This window comes from Tremella mesenterica, assembly GCF_000271645.1.
Source record: "Tremella mesenterica DSM 1558 unplaced genomic scaffold TREMEscaffold_1, whole genome shotgun sequence".
Lineage (NCBI taxonomy): Eukaryota > Fungi > Basidiomycota > Tremellomycetes > Tremellales > Tremellaceae > Tremella > Tremella mesenterica.
The window spans coordinates 2164997-2179081 of NW_006711225.1; the positions used below are offsets into that span (position 1 = coordinate 2164997).

At 43.8% G+C, this 14085-nt stretch overlaps 4 protein-coding genes across 4 annotated transcripts; 3 read left to right on the forward strand and 1 right to left on the reverse strand.

Moving 5' to 3' along the window:
* Positions 1-113: 113 nt before the first annotated feature.
* TREMEDRAFT_58654 (uncharacterized protein) lies at positions 114-3742 on the forward strand (the record flags this gene model as incomplete). Its single annotated transcript, XM_007001290.1, has 3 exons — positions 114-953; positions 1002-3120; positions 3321-3742. The coding sequence occupies 3 exons, from the start codon at positions 114-116 to the stop codon at positions 3740-3742; spliced, it is 3381 nt and encodes a 1126-aa protein (XP_007001352.1).
* A 2681-nt stretch (positions 3743-6423) lies between these two features.
* On the forward strand, positions 6424-9183 carry TREMEDRAFT_41775 (uncharacterized protein). Its single transcript, XM_007000887.1, has 8 exons — positions 6424-6578; positions 6698-6717; positions 6867-6955; positions 7232-7380; positions 7479-7602; positions 7852-8011; positions 8300-8422; positions 8727-9183. The coding sequence occupies exons 1-8, from the start codon at positions 6507-6509 to the stop codon at positions 9004-9006; spliced, it is 1017 nt and encodes a 338-aa protein (XP_007000949.1). The 5' UTR covers positions 6424-6506; the 3' UTR covers positions 9007-9183.
* Positions 9184-9254: 71 nt separating this feature from the next.
* Positions 9255-10904, reverse strand: TREMEDRAFT_25871 (uncharacterized protein; the record flags this gene model as incomplete). The annotated part of the gene is made up of 5 exons (XM_007000623.1): positions 9255-10262; positions 10320-10381; positions 10512-10576; positions 10619-10674; positions 10818-10904. 5 exons carry the CDS (start codon positions 10902-10904, stop codon positions 9255-9257), a joined length of 1278 nt encoding a protein of 425 aa, XP_007000685.1.
* A 279-nt stretch (positions 10905-11183) lies between these two features.
* On the forward strand, positions 11184-13770 carry TREMEDRAFT_72777 (uncharacterized protein; the record flags this gene model as incomplete). Its single annotated transcript, XM_007002079.1, has 10 exons — positions 11184-11403; positions 11541-11720; positions 11849-11947; positions 12041-12255; positions 12307-12389; positions 12511-12803; positions 13076-13230; positions 13482-13557; positions 13610-13702; positions 13759-13770. Exons 1-10 carry the CDS (start codon positions 11215-11217, stop codon positions 13768-13770), a joined length of 1395 nt encoding a protein of 464 aa, XP_007002141.1. The 5' UTR covers positions 11184-11214.
* Between the last annotated feature and the right edge of the window lie 315 nt (positions 13771-14085).

Below are 14085 nucleotides of genomic sequence, written 5' to 3' on the forward strand. Positions count from 1 at the left end.
TGGGAGGACATGGAAGTCACTCGACCTTGTCCTTCTGTCACTCTTTCTCTATCACATCTCTACTTAGCCCCTTCAACGTTTATCATCACGGTACTACTGTACAATAGGTCACGATGACCACCAGGGCTATAAGGAATCTCACCGTATTCGCAGGTACCCATCTCGACCTCCCCTCTCAAGATCACCCACAACTCGTCACAAACGATGGTTTCGAAGTCGATGAAGATACCTTTTTCCGTCCTGTTTCTGACAACCCCACTCAGCTCATTGGAGAGAATGGAACAACTCAAGAAGTTCCCATGATAGAGGATACACAAGTGGAACAAGAAGCTCAAGACGACATAACCCCCCTCCTCACAGCCGCAGACAGTCTTGTACTCTCTTACTCCCTCACTCAATCTCGTCTACATCATATCAACCATCTTCTCCCTCATATATTCTCCCACCCTCTCATACCTTCTCACTCTAGACCTCGTGCTCGTCCACCTCCAAAATCAACTTTCCTCTTCCCCACCCCTCCACCCTTGGTCCAACCCCTTCCCAATCCTGAATATCACGGTCCATCTTCCGGTCCCTCCACTCCGGCTCCAGATGGAGACGACACACCCAAAGTCAAAGGTAAAAACAAGAGGGATAGAGAGAGCGAAGCTCCAGCTCATGAGATTGAATGTATAGCTAGGGTCACTTTGAGTATAGGACCGATATCATATCCCGATACGGAACTTTGGGTTGGGAGGTTCGTTCAGCCGCAGACTGTGATCAAGAAAGTAAGAGCTAAACCTGATAAAGAGAAGAGGGATAGTATAGGAGGTGAAGGATCGAAACGCTCCAAAGTCATTCAAAAGTCTTCTACAATCTCGACCACGCCTCTGACAACTGCGACTCAAGTAGCTCGTCCGAGCCCGATTCAAAATCAGAATCAAACTCCTACTCAGCCAGAAAAACGTAGTATAGTAAGTGTCTCTTCCAAACACGGTGGATTATATGTTGATCAATTCTAGCCTCAGACTTTGATACAAAGGGTCAATGTGGCTGCTTCCAATCGTCCTTGGTTATCGGTCATTATTCACAAAGCCGCTCGACAGCAAGCTTCAAAAGAAGAGTTGGCGACTTTGGGTAGAGTAGTCGCTCGTCTGAAACTGGGACAAGATATCGAAGATGAAATCAGCGGACAAATCCCTGTGCCCGCTACCACCGCTAAAGGGTCAACCTCGCAATCCACCAATGCAACAAAAACGCTACCGCCATCTCATGCTGGCGGTTCTTCTCCTGTCGATTCCGGTAGAAAACCACCCAGTGCCGTCGACAACACTTTGGAAGAGGACGATAGTGATGTCGATATGACTGGTCCTCCTCAAGTAGGTGGTGGCCCCATCCCTCCGTCGCCATCTCCAGCTGCGACCACCAACCCATCTCAGACAAAGACGAATCAGACAAAATCGCCACAATCATCCAAGCTTCAAGAAGCCAGCCTCTCACAGTCGACACCTCTCAGTCGTCCACCAGCTGCACCGACTCACCTAAGTCATTCACAGCAATCATCCAATATACCTCATTACCCACCAGGATCCGTTCCTATTACTTCCACTCGACCTACTACCACACCTACCATCTCTTCGCCCCTTGCCACAACCCATCCCGCCAAACCCACTTATTCCCAACCACCACCCTTCATGCTCATAGCTTTCCGTGAGCTTCCAACGGAGAAATACCTCTTACCCATTGGACTCAACTCTTATATATCTCGTGTGGGAGGCGATCACGTTACGTCACATCCTCCCGTTTCGACGCAGCCAGATCCCACCTTGAGTCGACCTCCACCCAGCGGTATCGAAGGAACTTCAAATACGCCAGAGCCTTCTAGCATTGAGGCACCCACTGTGAGTGGTCGAACACGAGCACGACAATCTATCGGTAAACCACCTAAAACCGTTACTCCTCCAGCGAAAGAACCAACTCCGATTCCTGAACCATCTAAATCTGAGTCTTGCAAATCAAATCTACCTGCTTTACCCGGAATGTCACCTTCTCCTGGTACTGTGTTATTATCGACGTTCTTGCCTGCTGAATGGGTGACTCCGGATTGGGAGAAACTTGGAAAACGTTTGCCTTTCAACAATCCTCATTTGACGTATTTGCCAAGTGCTGTTCAGTCTGTAAAGCAAGAAGTGTTAGAAACTCCTCGAGAGGCTGAAATTGAGGGTGGTGTTGACGGTACTGCCAGCAAATCTCCCAAAGCTTCCAAAGTCTCTCGACCTCTGCGACACCTTCAGGAAATGTTTTCTCAAGAACCTGCTAGAAAATCAACAAAGCCAACCATTCTCAATCTAGGCGCTGAGGATTTCTTACCTCCCAACGGTCCATTGCAAGCTGTGACCATTCGTTTGAGTCAAGTGGACGACAAAACCTGGTTCAAGATGAAAGAGATCATGGGGATTGTGGAAGAACAAGAGCTTCGAGCGATGTTGATCAACGAACCTGAAATAATACCATCACCATCATCACTTACACTATCTTCATCTGTCATCAGTAACGATGTCACACAGTCCTTATCTATACCATCTGCTCACCCTCCTTCTGTATCTTCAAATCCATTCACTGAAGAGAACATCACCAAACTTCGTTCCATTTATCACGAACGCCGAAGAGTTCATTTCACAAATCTGATTAATCGAGTTGCTCCACGTAAATTCCTTCGAACTCGATTATCTTCCCCACCTCCATCAGTGGTAGAAGCTACCACAGACAAATTCGCTCAAAGACCTTATACACTAACTACAAAACCTCTTCATTCGAATTCTCCTCCTCCGGAAGATTACACCCTTGGCTTACCGGTTTCTCCAGAGATGAAAACCAAAAAGAAGGGTCAAGAATCGAACATCACTTTCGAAATGCCTGTATCGTTGGATTACTTGGATGAGAGGGTGGAACATGGTGCAGAGGGTTTATTGAAGAAAGGTTGGAAAAAAGGTCAGAAAGTTGAGGATGATGGGAGAAAAGGTTGGCATGCTGATGGGAGGAAGAAACATGGTAGAAGGTGGGTAGAGGGAAAGGTTTGTGAAGGTTGTGCTGGTGTTGGATTGAGGGTTTGGAGGACTGGACCTGGTGGGAAAGGGACTCGTGAGTTTTGTCATACTTTTCTACACCACCCCATCTTCACCATCTTCACCATCTTCTCCATTTGCTCCTTCTCTGTCTTCTCCGTTTCCACATCTCTGCTTCCAATCCTCCCGCCTCTGACATGTTATAGCTTGCAGGACTTGTTCATGAGAGAAGCTATGGGGCGGATAGACATTCGTAATGTTAAAGCTAACATGCAGTGTGCAACAAATGCGGTATCAAGTACCTCGCAGGGACATTAGGAGAACTCAAAGCGCCTGGTGAGGCGACTGAAGGTGATGACGAACGAGGAAGCACTACTCCCTTGGTCGAAGGCACATCCGAGCCTCCTAATACGGGTCTTACAAACGACGTTGATATGACACCCGCAAAAGCTGTGTCAGGTGACGGACCGATAGATGACTCTGTGTCTGACGTGGATACCTCCACTGTAGGAGCTACTGGAAAGGGAAAGTCGGAAGTACAAGTCGAGCAAGTGACAAAGGTCGAACTCTTCCAGTTGACCGACGTCAACTCTACCAAGGACATGGTAGCACCAACTACCGGGATGACCAACGGGGAGACAGCACCTCTCGTTCCTATGACAGTGCCGGAGGTGGAGGGAGTCTTGGCAGAGGAGTGAAAATGAAGATGCATCCTGTGGGGCTCCATCTTCGGCCGCCGGGGTACTCTACACAATCAGCACTGCTTTCAACCTCCGTCTTTTCCCGGGCGTAGCTCGGTATATAACGGGCTCTTTCCCAGACGTTCCTGGAAAAAAAGGAGCAAACTCCGAGGGATTTTCTAGTGTGGCACTTCCTTCAAACTCATAGTCCTACCTGTTTGCATGCTTGCCTCAAAATCACCAGGTCAGTGGTTCGACTCCCACACCTCGCAGAAGGGACAGACAGGTGGTGAGGATGTTGTAATGGTACTGGAAACACAACAACTCTCTCGCAGGTTGGGTTGAACTCAATAGATCTCATTAGACATGGCAAGATGTGGATGTATGTGGTGTGATGTCCTCCTCTATGAAGATGGCCAAATAGATGTATCAAAAAGTCAGCAAAGTGGATAAAGTACAAGATCCTCAATGACAATTGTTGACGTCCTACTACATAGTAGGTAGTTTCACCTTGAGAATCACACATCCAAGCTCTGTTACGGATCAGTTTGCTATCTCACTGTCACGAGACCCACTAACCAGCATTGGCACAATATAACAGTGCCCAGCGGAACAGTGCTCTAAACCACTGTGATGAAAAAGCTTATTGATCGGCGGTTAACTCTACCGCTGATTGCTGCTTAAATACCCTTTCCCGACTTTTGCTCGACTTGTCACATCCTCACACTCACTGTCACCACTCTGCTGTCACGACTCAGTTGACAGACCTTGGCTAACTTTGTGCTTCCAGGGTGTCACGACTGTTGTACAACTTCTTTCTATCAGACCAATGGTCGACAACCTGAGCTAACATTGTACTTTCAGGAATCATTGTTTCAACCAACAATACAGTGGCACCATCAAAAAGGGTGCTACTACAACATACTTTGGCAACGTTGCTCTGTCTGTGGGTTTTACTGCTGCGGATGTTTTTCAATGTAGGTGTAGCTGTCTCTATCTTTCTTCTACTACTGACAACTATCAAGGATGGCTCAAATTTGTCAGCAATCTTCTCAGCTACTAATATGTACTTCTCCTGGATAATTGTTCTACCCTCTTACGCTCAGGCCTACTTTGACGCATTTTGGCCTACATCCCCAAATGCCCGTCCGTTGTTTGCTTCCTCAAGAACCTAGGGAGTATTAGTAACAACAACCCTGCCTAGCGGAGAAGTGCGGCAAAGTTTGGAGAAGGAGATCAAGCAATGCAGGGTGGAGAGTGGAAGTAAGTGGAAGCAAGGCGAACTGCAGCGAAGTGAGCAGAGGATGCGAGGTATGGCAAAGTTGGATGAAGGAGGACTGTGTCACAGGGTTGATTTGGTTTACTTCTCAAGACCAACGGCCAATAGCTTTGTGGGCTGTGACCTTCAATGGTTTTGCTCTTTGAGATATGAATTAGGTGACAATAACTTCCGGGGTGTAATAACTTCGTGCTTCACCAACTTCTATCACTAAGACAACAACCAGAGATCGTCAAAGATCTCTGGGAACTTTGGCCCTTAAGTACTTTGTTCCTCCCTAACTTTGCCAACGCAGAACTTCGTTCAACCCAAAGCCCCGAGCTTCGTACCTCGCAAACTTTGCCCCTAACAAAGTTTATGCCTCCCTAACTTTGTATCTCCTTAACCTTGCATCTCCCCAACCTTGCATCCTCCTAACTTCCTACATGACTAACTTTGTCAGGCCTCCTAATACCCTCATGGGTGGTGAAGTTCATGAGAACAGGATCGTTGACAGCAAACTGATGTCCAAAGGAACTTTGTTTGATGGGAAAGGAGGAGGTGACACAGCGCTGCGTGACAGACTAAATGCGGGGCAGTGCAGGAGTTGAGAGACATTCTATGAGAGGAGCAGAGAGGTATAGATAGTTCACAAGATTGCTGAACTTCTTTACCAATCCTTGATTGTTGTGAGCAAGAGATATATCCAACAGGTACAACCAACGAGTTAGGGAGAGCTACCACCAAGCAGTTCGACGTACCACGGGGAAGATCATCTTATTGTTAACCACTTGGCACATTACTACGGCGTAGTTAGCCGTGGTTCCCCAACAACTACCCTGTCTCTGTGAGACATTGACACCCCAGTACAACTTAGTTAGCCAAGGTTTGTCGACCATGGGTCAGTAGAGGAGAAGAAACAATGACTGTGACAAACATGTTCTGGTTGATAGGTCTTACGGGGAAACAATGAATCGAGAGAACCCCATCGAGTTTGACGGATTAGGATGGAGGAAAGCGGGAGTTGGAGGCAGGCTGCATTAGGTAGGGACGGGTTTTCCCCTTTTCGAGATTTCCCCACTGGGTTTGCTCAAAAGCGGTTTTTCACCTGTCTGAGTATGTACGTAGACGCTTGCAGCAGGGAGAGGACAAGGACAAGGATACCATAGACAGTATATAGTACAATCAGCAAAGTACCAACTTTGCTGATTCTTCAATATCATTCTTTGGCTACATCGATTGCAGAGGAGACACGATCCATTAGCACCAGAGACCCCTAGACTTCTACGAGACTTCCATCAAGTTCTACCAAACCTGCGACTTAGTCATCGTGTTTCCAGTACCGTTACAATAGGCGCGCGACCGGTCACATCGACATCTCTTCTGTCGATCTACCTAGTCCGCTAGTAACATTCCTCTAGTATCCCTCTGCTTTGCTTTACTTTGCTCGGTCTTTGAAAGATCTGTCTATATTCCGAGAGATCAGTCCGTTCGAATATCCAAGAAGAGGGAAGAATATCGAAGATGTCGGTAGTTTTGCGTTCGGTTGAATGGTTGATAGCGAGGGACGATGATTATATCTGTCCTGATCCTTTTGTGAGTTTGAGTCTTCCTCTCCCCTCTTCTGTGACGCATGTCTGATGGGATGAGAAGTGTCTATCTCACCGATGAAACGTGGGATTTACGATCATGGAATAGAAGAGGCTGATAAACAGTTGGATCCATCGACTGATCTGTGAGTCCTTATATTGTGCTTGATTACCACCCGCACTGTCCACTGCTCCACTCCCAAGTAATCGTATGGAATCAAAACGTCGAGTATTGATTTTCAATCCTGGATATGAGAAGTGGTGAAGAGTCAGGATGAGGAGGCTCATTAAACAGGTGTAATCCATTACGATACATACCTAGTAAAACGTATAATATGATAGCTCTTGAATTATATTTCTTCGTCGCTACTTTACTCGCATGGAGTGAGTCGAACACCTACCTACCTATAATTCCAATTCCTCAACCTTTTTGTTTTACAACATTACATTCCCTTCCTTCATACTTGTATCGCAGCTTCAATTGTTTCACTCGTCAATTTATTCTCACTTCAATATTCCCATAAGACTCAAACAGCCCGAACGAAACGCAAGTACTATACTTAGTGGACAAAACCACGATAGGAAAGGATTGATCAGAAAAGCAAGTAATGGACCAAGAGAAGTTTAACAAGTATACAAATGGTTGAACTGATAAAATAGGAGCATGGAAATGGCCTGCTAGATATATGTTATGTTTAGTGATTGGTTGTTTTTGCCAAGGAATCGGTCTTTTGTTACGTGTTCTATTACGTATAAACCCACATAACATAGGGTTGTTCATCGTCATGGATTGTTTTGTAGTTTTGTCCGTGAGTCCTATTTTCTTAAGCTATATCGCGAGAAAGATATGATGGGATGACAGAGAGAGAGAGAGAGAGGAAAAGGGGAGTTGACTGATGTATTGTAGCCTTGCGCTTTTTTAGCTGCTGATTATATTTTATTAGGAAAGATGGTAGATTATTTAGAAGGTGGGAAACATTTGAGACCTTTAACATTACGTTGGTTATCTCGTGGATTCATAATATCAGATAGTGAGTTTTTTCTTTCCTTTCTTTCTTTCTTTGTTGGTTCTCACATTCCCATCTTCCCCTTCTTTTGAATACAACTTCTTCACGTCGTTGTGGAAATACTAGGCCTATTAATAAATCATAGCTTTCCGTTTGTTTTCAAGGAAGGGAGAACTCATCATCCACACCTTACATCTTGACAAATTGTTCAGATGGACGAAAAATGTTTCTATGATTCTTGGAAATTATTCAGAAAATATGATTAACTATCAGTCGTGACATTCTGCATCCAAGGTGGTGGTGGTGGTTTCTCATCAGCTAAAAATATCACTTTACTCAAAATCGGTGCAGATATCTTTTTGGCTGGTCTGGTAGCTCAATTGATATCTTTCACTTTGTTCATTGTGGTTTATATCGTCTTTTTCTATCGAGTGTGAGTTTGACCTGTCATTCACCAAACCTTTTCACATTCATCCTTATACGTTTATCTCAAATTTCATAATTAACTTTACAAATATCACTCAAATCCTTTTTTTTTCAGAGGAGATAAGATCATGTGAAACCTATTAAATCTTCGTCCGGTCTAGAAACCTTCACAAGATCACCTCTTAAGGATCCAACTTTGTCTTCACTAATATCGAGAGATAATCATACCAATCCTCTCATACTCACTCTTTCAGAGTGATATGTATGTCTAATATTGTTAGATGCTGATGAAAAGATGGAAGAATGATCCAGTGATATGGAATAAAAAACGATGGAAACCTCTTTATTTAGCAATGGGATTTACCTGTATTTGTTTTGAGATTAGATCTATTTATCGTACTGCGGAATTAGGACAAGGGTTAGTGTTTGTTTCTCATCATTCATCACTCGTCCCTCAGTCTTTTCTTTTACTCCCCTCTCCCCTCTCGTCTATCCTCTTCTACTCATTTCCTCTCTTCCCACATCTTCTCTTCTCTCTACCACTCTGACCTCACACAGGCTCATCTCAATCGGTATCCATGTCATGTTGTCTTATCGGTATCACAAGACAATACGGGACTGTCAAATCCTACTCACTGATCGCTTATCAGAAAGGGTCTCGAGAGAAAAGACCGGAAGGGATTGAAGGATGAATCAACAAAAAGACAGAATTAACGATCCAGGTTCAACGGTTATATCACCACCCACGAAAGTTTTTTCCTCGCTCTTGATACTCTACCATTATTTCTAGGAATATCGACATATTTCTTTTTCTGGCCTGGATGTTATATCTCACCACCACCTCGACCGAAAGTGATCAATGGACCTGAATCTGATATCCCTTTGGTGGAAAGGTTACCTTCTGCTGAAGGAGTTTCTTCGGTGGAGATACGTTCTCCTGTTGAGGAACAGCCTACAGGTCAAGGTCGAATCCCCAGGTCATCGAAGGAAGATCTTGTGTGATTTTGTTCAAGTCGTCTTCTTCAGATTCGTAATATCTGAGAACAGGTATTCTCGATGTGATTACAATTGTTTTGTTTCATGATTTCGTGGTATAGAAGTTCAGATGTCTTTTTTGGAAGGAGGGACATATCTAGAAAATTTCCTCTTATTTTATATGCAATTTGAAGGTTTCATTTGATATTCAAGAACCAAGTACTGTACATTCGCATATACGACGACTTGAACATTTAAGATTATACAACCTTGATTTAATCACCAGGTTCTTCTTTACCTAAAACTGCACTTTCTTCCCCTTCTAACATTTCTTCCCAACCACCTTGTACTCTCAAAACATCTTGTTCAATCATACTATTTCTCATCAACCTATCCCCTATTCTCTCCATTCCATCCGGTATGTCTTCCTCCTCCTCTTCTTCCTCATCATATCTTTCATATAATCTTTTCTTCCCTTTCCCTTTCCCTTTCCCTGGTTCACTCCCAGCTGGTCTATTGACACTTGGTAATCTCATTCTACCTTCTCTCAAAGCAACTTCATAAGCTTCATGTTCCTCTTCATCCTCTTCATCATCCTCAAATGGAGTATCACGTGAAATGAACAAAGGTGTTCTTCCATCTCTCCCTTGAACATTTTCATAAATTTGTTCATTCCCAAAAGGTGTTGATGATTGTCTTCCAAATGGTTCCTTTGAAGATTCTCTCAAAGGTGTCAAAGATGCATTCCTATTATTAGGAAAGGCCGAAACGGATCGAGAAGCATTACGAAGATTACGTTCTGGTTCAATATTTGTATCTGGAGGTAAAGATGGGGATTGTCTAATATGACTTTGTGCAGTTCTTGAAGCTTTCGTACGAGATCTTGAATAAGATGAAACGATTGATGATGATCTAGAAGATAATCGAGAAGTAGGTGGAGCATAAGAAGAAGGAGGTAAAGGTGGAAAAGGTTCAATTATTAATACTAATTGTAACGAAGAAGTACCAAAACCTTGATATTCAACTTCAACATCAGGTTTCCAATCTTTTATATTGCTTTGGTTTCCCTCTTCTTCTTCTTCTTCATCATCCTTATTGGTGTTGTTTGTTTCTGTTATTGTGGAATCTGAAGATGATTGGACATCTTGAAACAGACTCAGAGGAGTTTCAGAACGGTCTTTAGTTTTCTTACTTCGAGATCGTTTAGAAGATTTGGTAGGTCTTTGAGGAGTTACGGGTGGAGGAAGTTCGGGAGTTGGAGCTCGAAGAGAAAATGTTTTTTTCTAAAGGGGAAATTTAGTTGATGTACTGTATAATATTGATAAGAGGGGAGTATTCACTTTAAGAAGGATAACTTCTGTTCGAGTTGTTGAACGGAGAAAATAACAATATTGATAACCGTCTATTTTGTCAATCCATATCTAGATACAGTGAGTCGAAATGAAGTTCAGTAAGAATCAGAAAATGCCTTGCTTCGAGGGCTGGTGAACGGGAGAGAGAGAGAGAGGGGGGAGGAGGGGGTGAAAACTAACCACCACGTTCAACATAAACTTTATGTTTCTTCTCCGTCCTAGCTGATTGAAGTAAATCAAGCATTCTGATGATTAGACAACACGGCAGAAGATAGGAAAAGAAATACTTTGATTGAAGGGCAGCTATGACTAATTGAAGATATCGGTCGGTCATCCAATCGACCTAATCGTCAATTATCATCGTCACCAATTCATCAAGACAGGAGAGGTTCGACCGTGGTGGTATGCTCGATTGATATCTGGAAGGATGATGAAGAGGATTGTTATACGTAAGAGTAGAATCAAGGATAAGAAACAAGGACTTACATGTCTCTCGTCGAGGTAGAGGAAGAGTGGGATGACACGGTAGTTTGAAACACGTAGGTAATAAGCGTTCCTGGTGGAGAAGGTCATTTTGAGTGGATGTTCCTTGATACTTTCTTTTCGACTGAAGGATGATCTGAGCAGTCAACTTGATACGTGGGACCACTCGACTTGGATAGCTTTCAACCCCAGAGCTGTGTAGTAATGATGTTTAAAAACAACTCTCAATTGTTCAAGATGGTTCTGCCGATTTGTACTTGAGTGTCTTGGTGGAAGATAGTCACGTGACGTCACTTTGACCAGCTTACGATGCGACCAACTGCTCTCTCTCTCTCTCTCAACTTTACCCCTCTATCTTTCTCATTCCTCTCCTCCTCTCCATCTCATCAAACATCATATCATGTCCGCACCAGCTGCAGACCCACCCGTACCCCCTCCAGGGAACGATGCTGTCAAACCTGAGTCCTCCCCTCCTGTCGTACCAGTAACAGAAGACGCGACTCAACAGTCACAACCAGATGTAGGCATGGAAGAAACTCCTCCCGTTCAAATAGACGATCTGTCAGATATCCCAGAAAGTATCAGATCTGTCAGTTCTATCTCTAAAACCCTTTCTTTCACCTTCCCTCACATTGTCGATTGCCTGATCGTGTGTGAGGAGGAAAACGTGAGAGGGGGATGATGGAGACATGTGTTATTCACGGTGGCAAGAACTGACGTGCTTAGGCTGGAGTACAAGAAATCGTCATGCACACTCGAATGATAGATTCTGAACTTCGAATGATGCGACAGGAGAATTTGAGATTGTCACATGAACGAGATCAAATGCTTGAGAGAATAAAAGACAATACGACAAAGATTAAGCAGAACAAGGTTTTACCATATCTCGTTTCCAAGGTGGTCGAGGTGGGTCTTCCTCTTTTCCACCGCATCGTACGATCTTCGATAAAACTTCAATTTGATACTCTATCCTTGAAGATTCGTGTTGCAGCAAGAATTCTTGGAAAAGGAGAGAGATCATGCTAACAAATGAGATCCTCGACGTGGATTCTGAAGTACAGGAAGGTGCTACACATAACGAACATAACGCTAAGAAGTCGAAATGCGCAGTGATCAAAACTACAACAAGACAAGTGAGTCCTACTTTAAATCTGACTTATCTCAACATATCATTTTCTGAACTTGCGCTGAGTGATGAATGAGGAGAATCTGTGCTGATCTTCAAGACTGTCTTCCTCCCCATTATCGGTCTCGTCCCTCATAACGAACTTCGTCCTGGTGATCTTATTGGTGTAAACAAAGATTCTTATCTCATATTGGATAAACTTCCTGCCGAATACGACGCTAGAGTTAAAGCTATGGAAGTTGACGAACGACCCACCGAAGCATATACCGATATTGGTGGATTGGATAAACAGATCGAAGAATTGGTGGAAGCTATGTGAGTATCACAGCTTTTGTTTCATCTACAGTTCAAGAGCTGATCAGTCAGTGTACTTCCCATGCAACAAGCTGACAGGTTCAAAACGTTAGGTATCACACCTCCAAAAGGATGTTTGATGTATGGTCCTCCTGGTGAGTAGACCTGAATCCATCTCAGCAATCCACAACATCCACGTGTCCTCTAAACCCGAAGTTAGTAGCATCAGCTGTGATGGTGACGGGTCAATAAGCTTGTCCAGATCTGACCTCGCAGGGACTGGTAAAACCCTGTTAGCTCGAGCTTGTGCAGCACAGACCAAAGCTTGTTATCTCAAACTCGCTGGTCCAGCTCTGGTGCAGATGTACATTGGTGACGGTGCCAAATTAGTCCGTGACGCTTTCGAACTGGCCAAAGAGAAAGCTCCCGCCATCATTTTCATTGACGAGTTGGACGCGGTGGGGACTAAAAGATTTGATTCCAACAAGTCGGGTGATAGGGAAGTTCAGAGGACCATGTTGGAATTGTTAAATCAACTTGATGGATTTTCGAGTGATGCTCGGATCAAGGTGAGTAGTCTGTTGTCTTCTCGTGTATTGGATCCTATAATGAGTAACTGGAGAATTTTACGCCCCTCCTCTCTTCGCATTTCATAAGCCGCTCCACCACCCATCCCGCCTCTCCCTTTGAGTGACTGGTCTCAGGCAAAGGTGTTTTTTCATATGTGTATCTGCAATGTGTCTGCGTCAGTTGTATCGCGGATTCATATGATAAAAGACTGAAAAACGAAAAGGAGAGACAGTGGGATCAAAAATAAGTAGGATCAAAGCTTACAGAGTAGGTGATAGCAGCCACTAACCGGATTGACATTCTCGATCCTGCCTTGCTGCGATCAGGTCGACTGGATAGGAAGATAGAATTCCCTCTTCCAAACGAATCTGCTCGTGAACATATTCTTCAGATTCATTCTAGAAAATTGAATCATATCAATGTTAAGTGAGTCACATCATCTTTCTTTTCACTTGTCTTGATCTCATATCCTCGATCTTCCCTTATTTACATTCTCATCACCCTAGGCACAACTTACTACTCAATGACATGTCGCTCCACCAGCCCCCAATCACTCGTCCGTTTCTTCTGATCTTTGGAATGTCCCGTCGATCCGTCGGTGGAGTGTCGTTACAAGCGGAAGACTAGTAGACATCTATCTGAGACAGACGTGTATCAAGAGTAGTTCTAATGATCAGTTTCGAAGAATTAGCTCGTTCGACTGAAGATATGAATGGTGCTCAACTCAAAGCCGTTTGTGTAGAAGCAGGCATGGTGAGGTTTTTCTTATTCAGTGACTGAGAACTTGGAAATTGACAAAATCAAGTTGGCATTACGTCAAGGTGCTTCTCAATTAACTCATGAACATTTCCACGGTGGTATACTTGAAGTGCAAGCTCGTAAAGCGAAAGAATACCAGGTCAGTCTCTTGTTTTCTTTTCTTTTCGTCATGTGTATAGACGCTGAAGATGTCAGTACTTTGCTTAGATTATGCATGTATCTGTTTCGTATACATCTTGTCACTGATGGTCTTTTGGTCTTTTCACTGATATCTGACAGAAAGAAAAAAAGCAATGCGGGCGGTCAGGGTTACGATACTCTCGTTACCCACAAATAAGAGCATTTTCCCAGTATAAATTGAGGTTATCAACTCGCTGTGCATTTCTGATGCGTCGTCGATTTGTCGTTCAATGATCAATGATCAATAGATCTGATTGTCTGATTGTCTGATGTTCGTTTCGAACTTGTCCATTTTTCAAAGTAGAATGAAGTAAGCGTAATCGTCCGAATGATTGCACCATC

What these genes read in the sequence shown, in the direction of transcription:
- TREMEDRAFT_41775 (XM_007000887.1), top strand. Translation starts at nt 6,507, where the DNA reads ATGTCGGTAGTTTTGCGTTCGGTTGAATGGTTGATAGCGAGGGACGAT. An exon ending in ATATCTGTCCTGATCCTTTT is followed by an intron (nt 6,579 to 6,697) that starts GTGAGTTTGAGT and finishes GCTGATAAACAG; the next exon opens with TTGGATCCATCGACTGATCT. An exon ending in ACTGCGGAATTAGGACAAGG is followed by an intron (nt 8,423 to 8,726) that starts GTTAGTGTTTGT and finishes TTAACGATCCAG; the next exon opens with GTTCAACGGTTATATCACCA.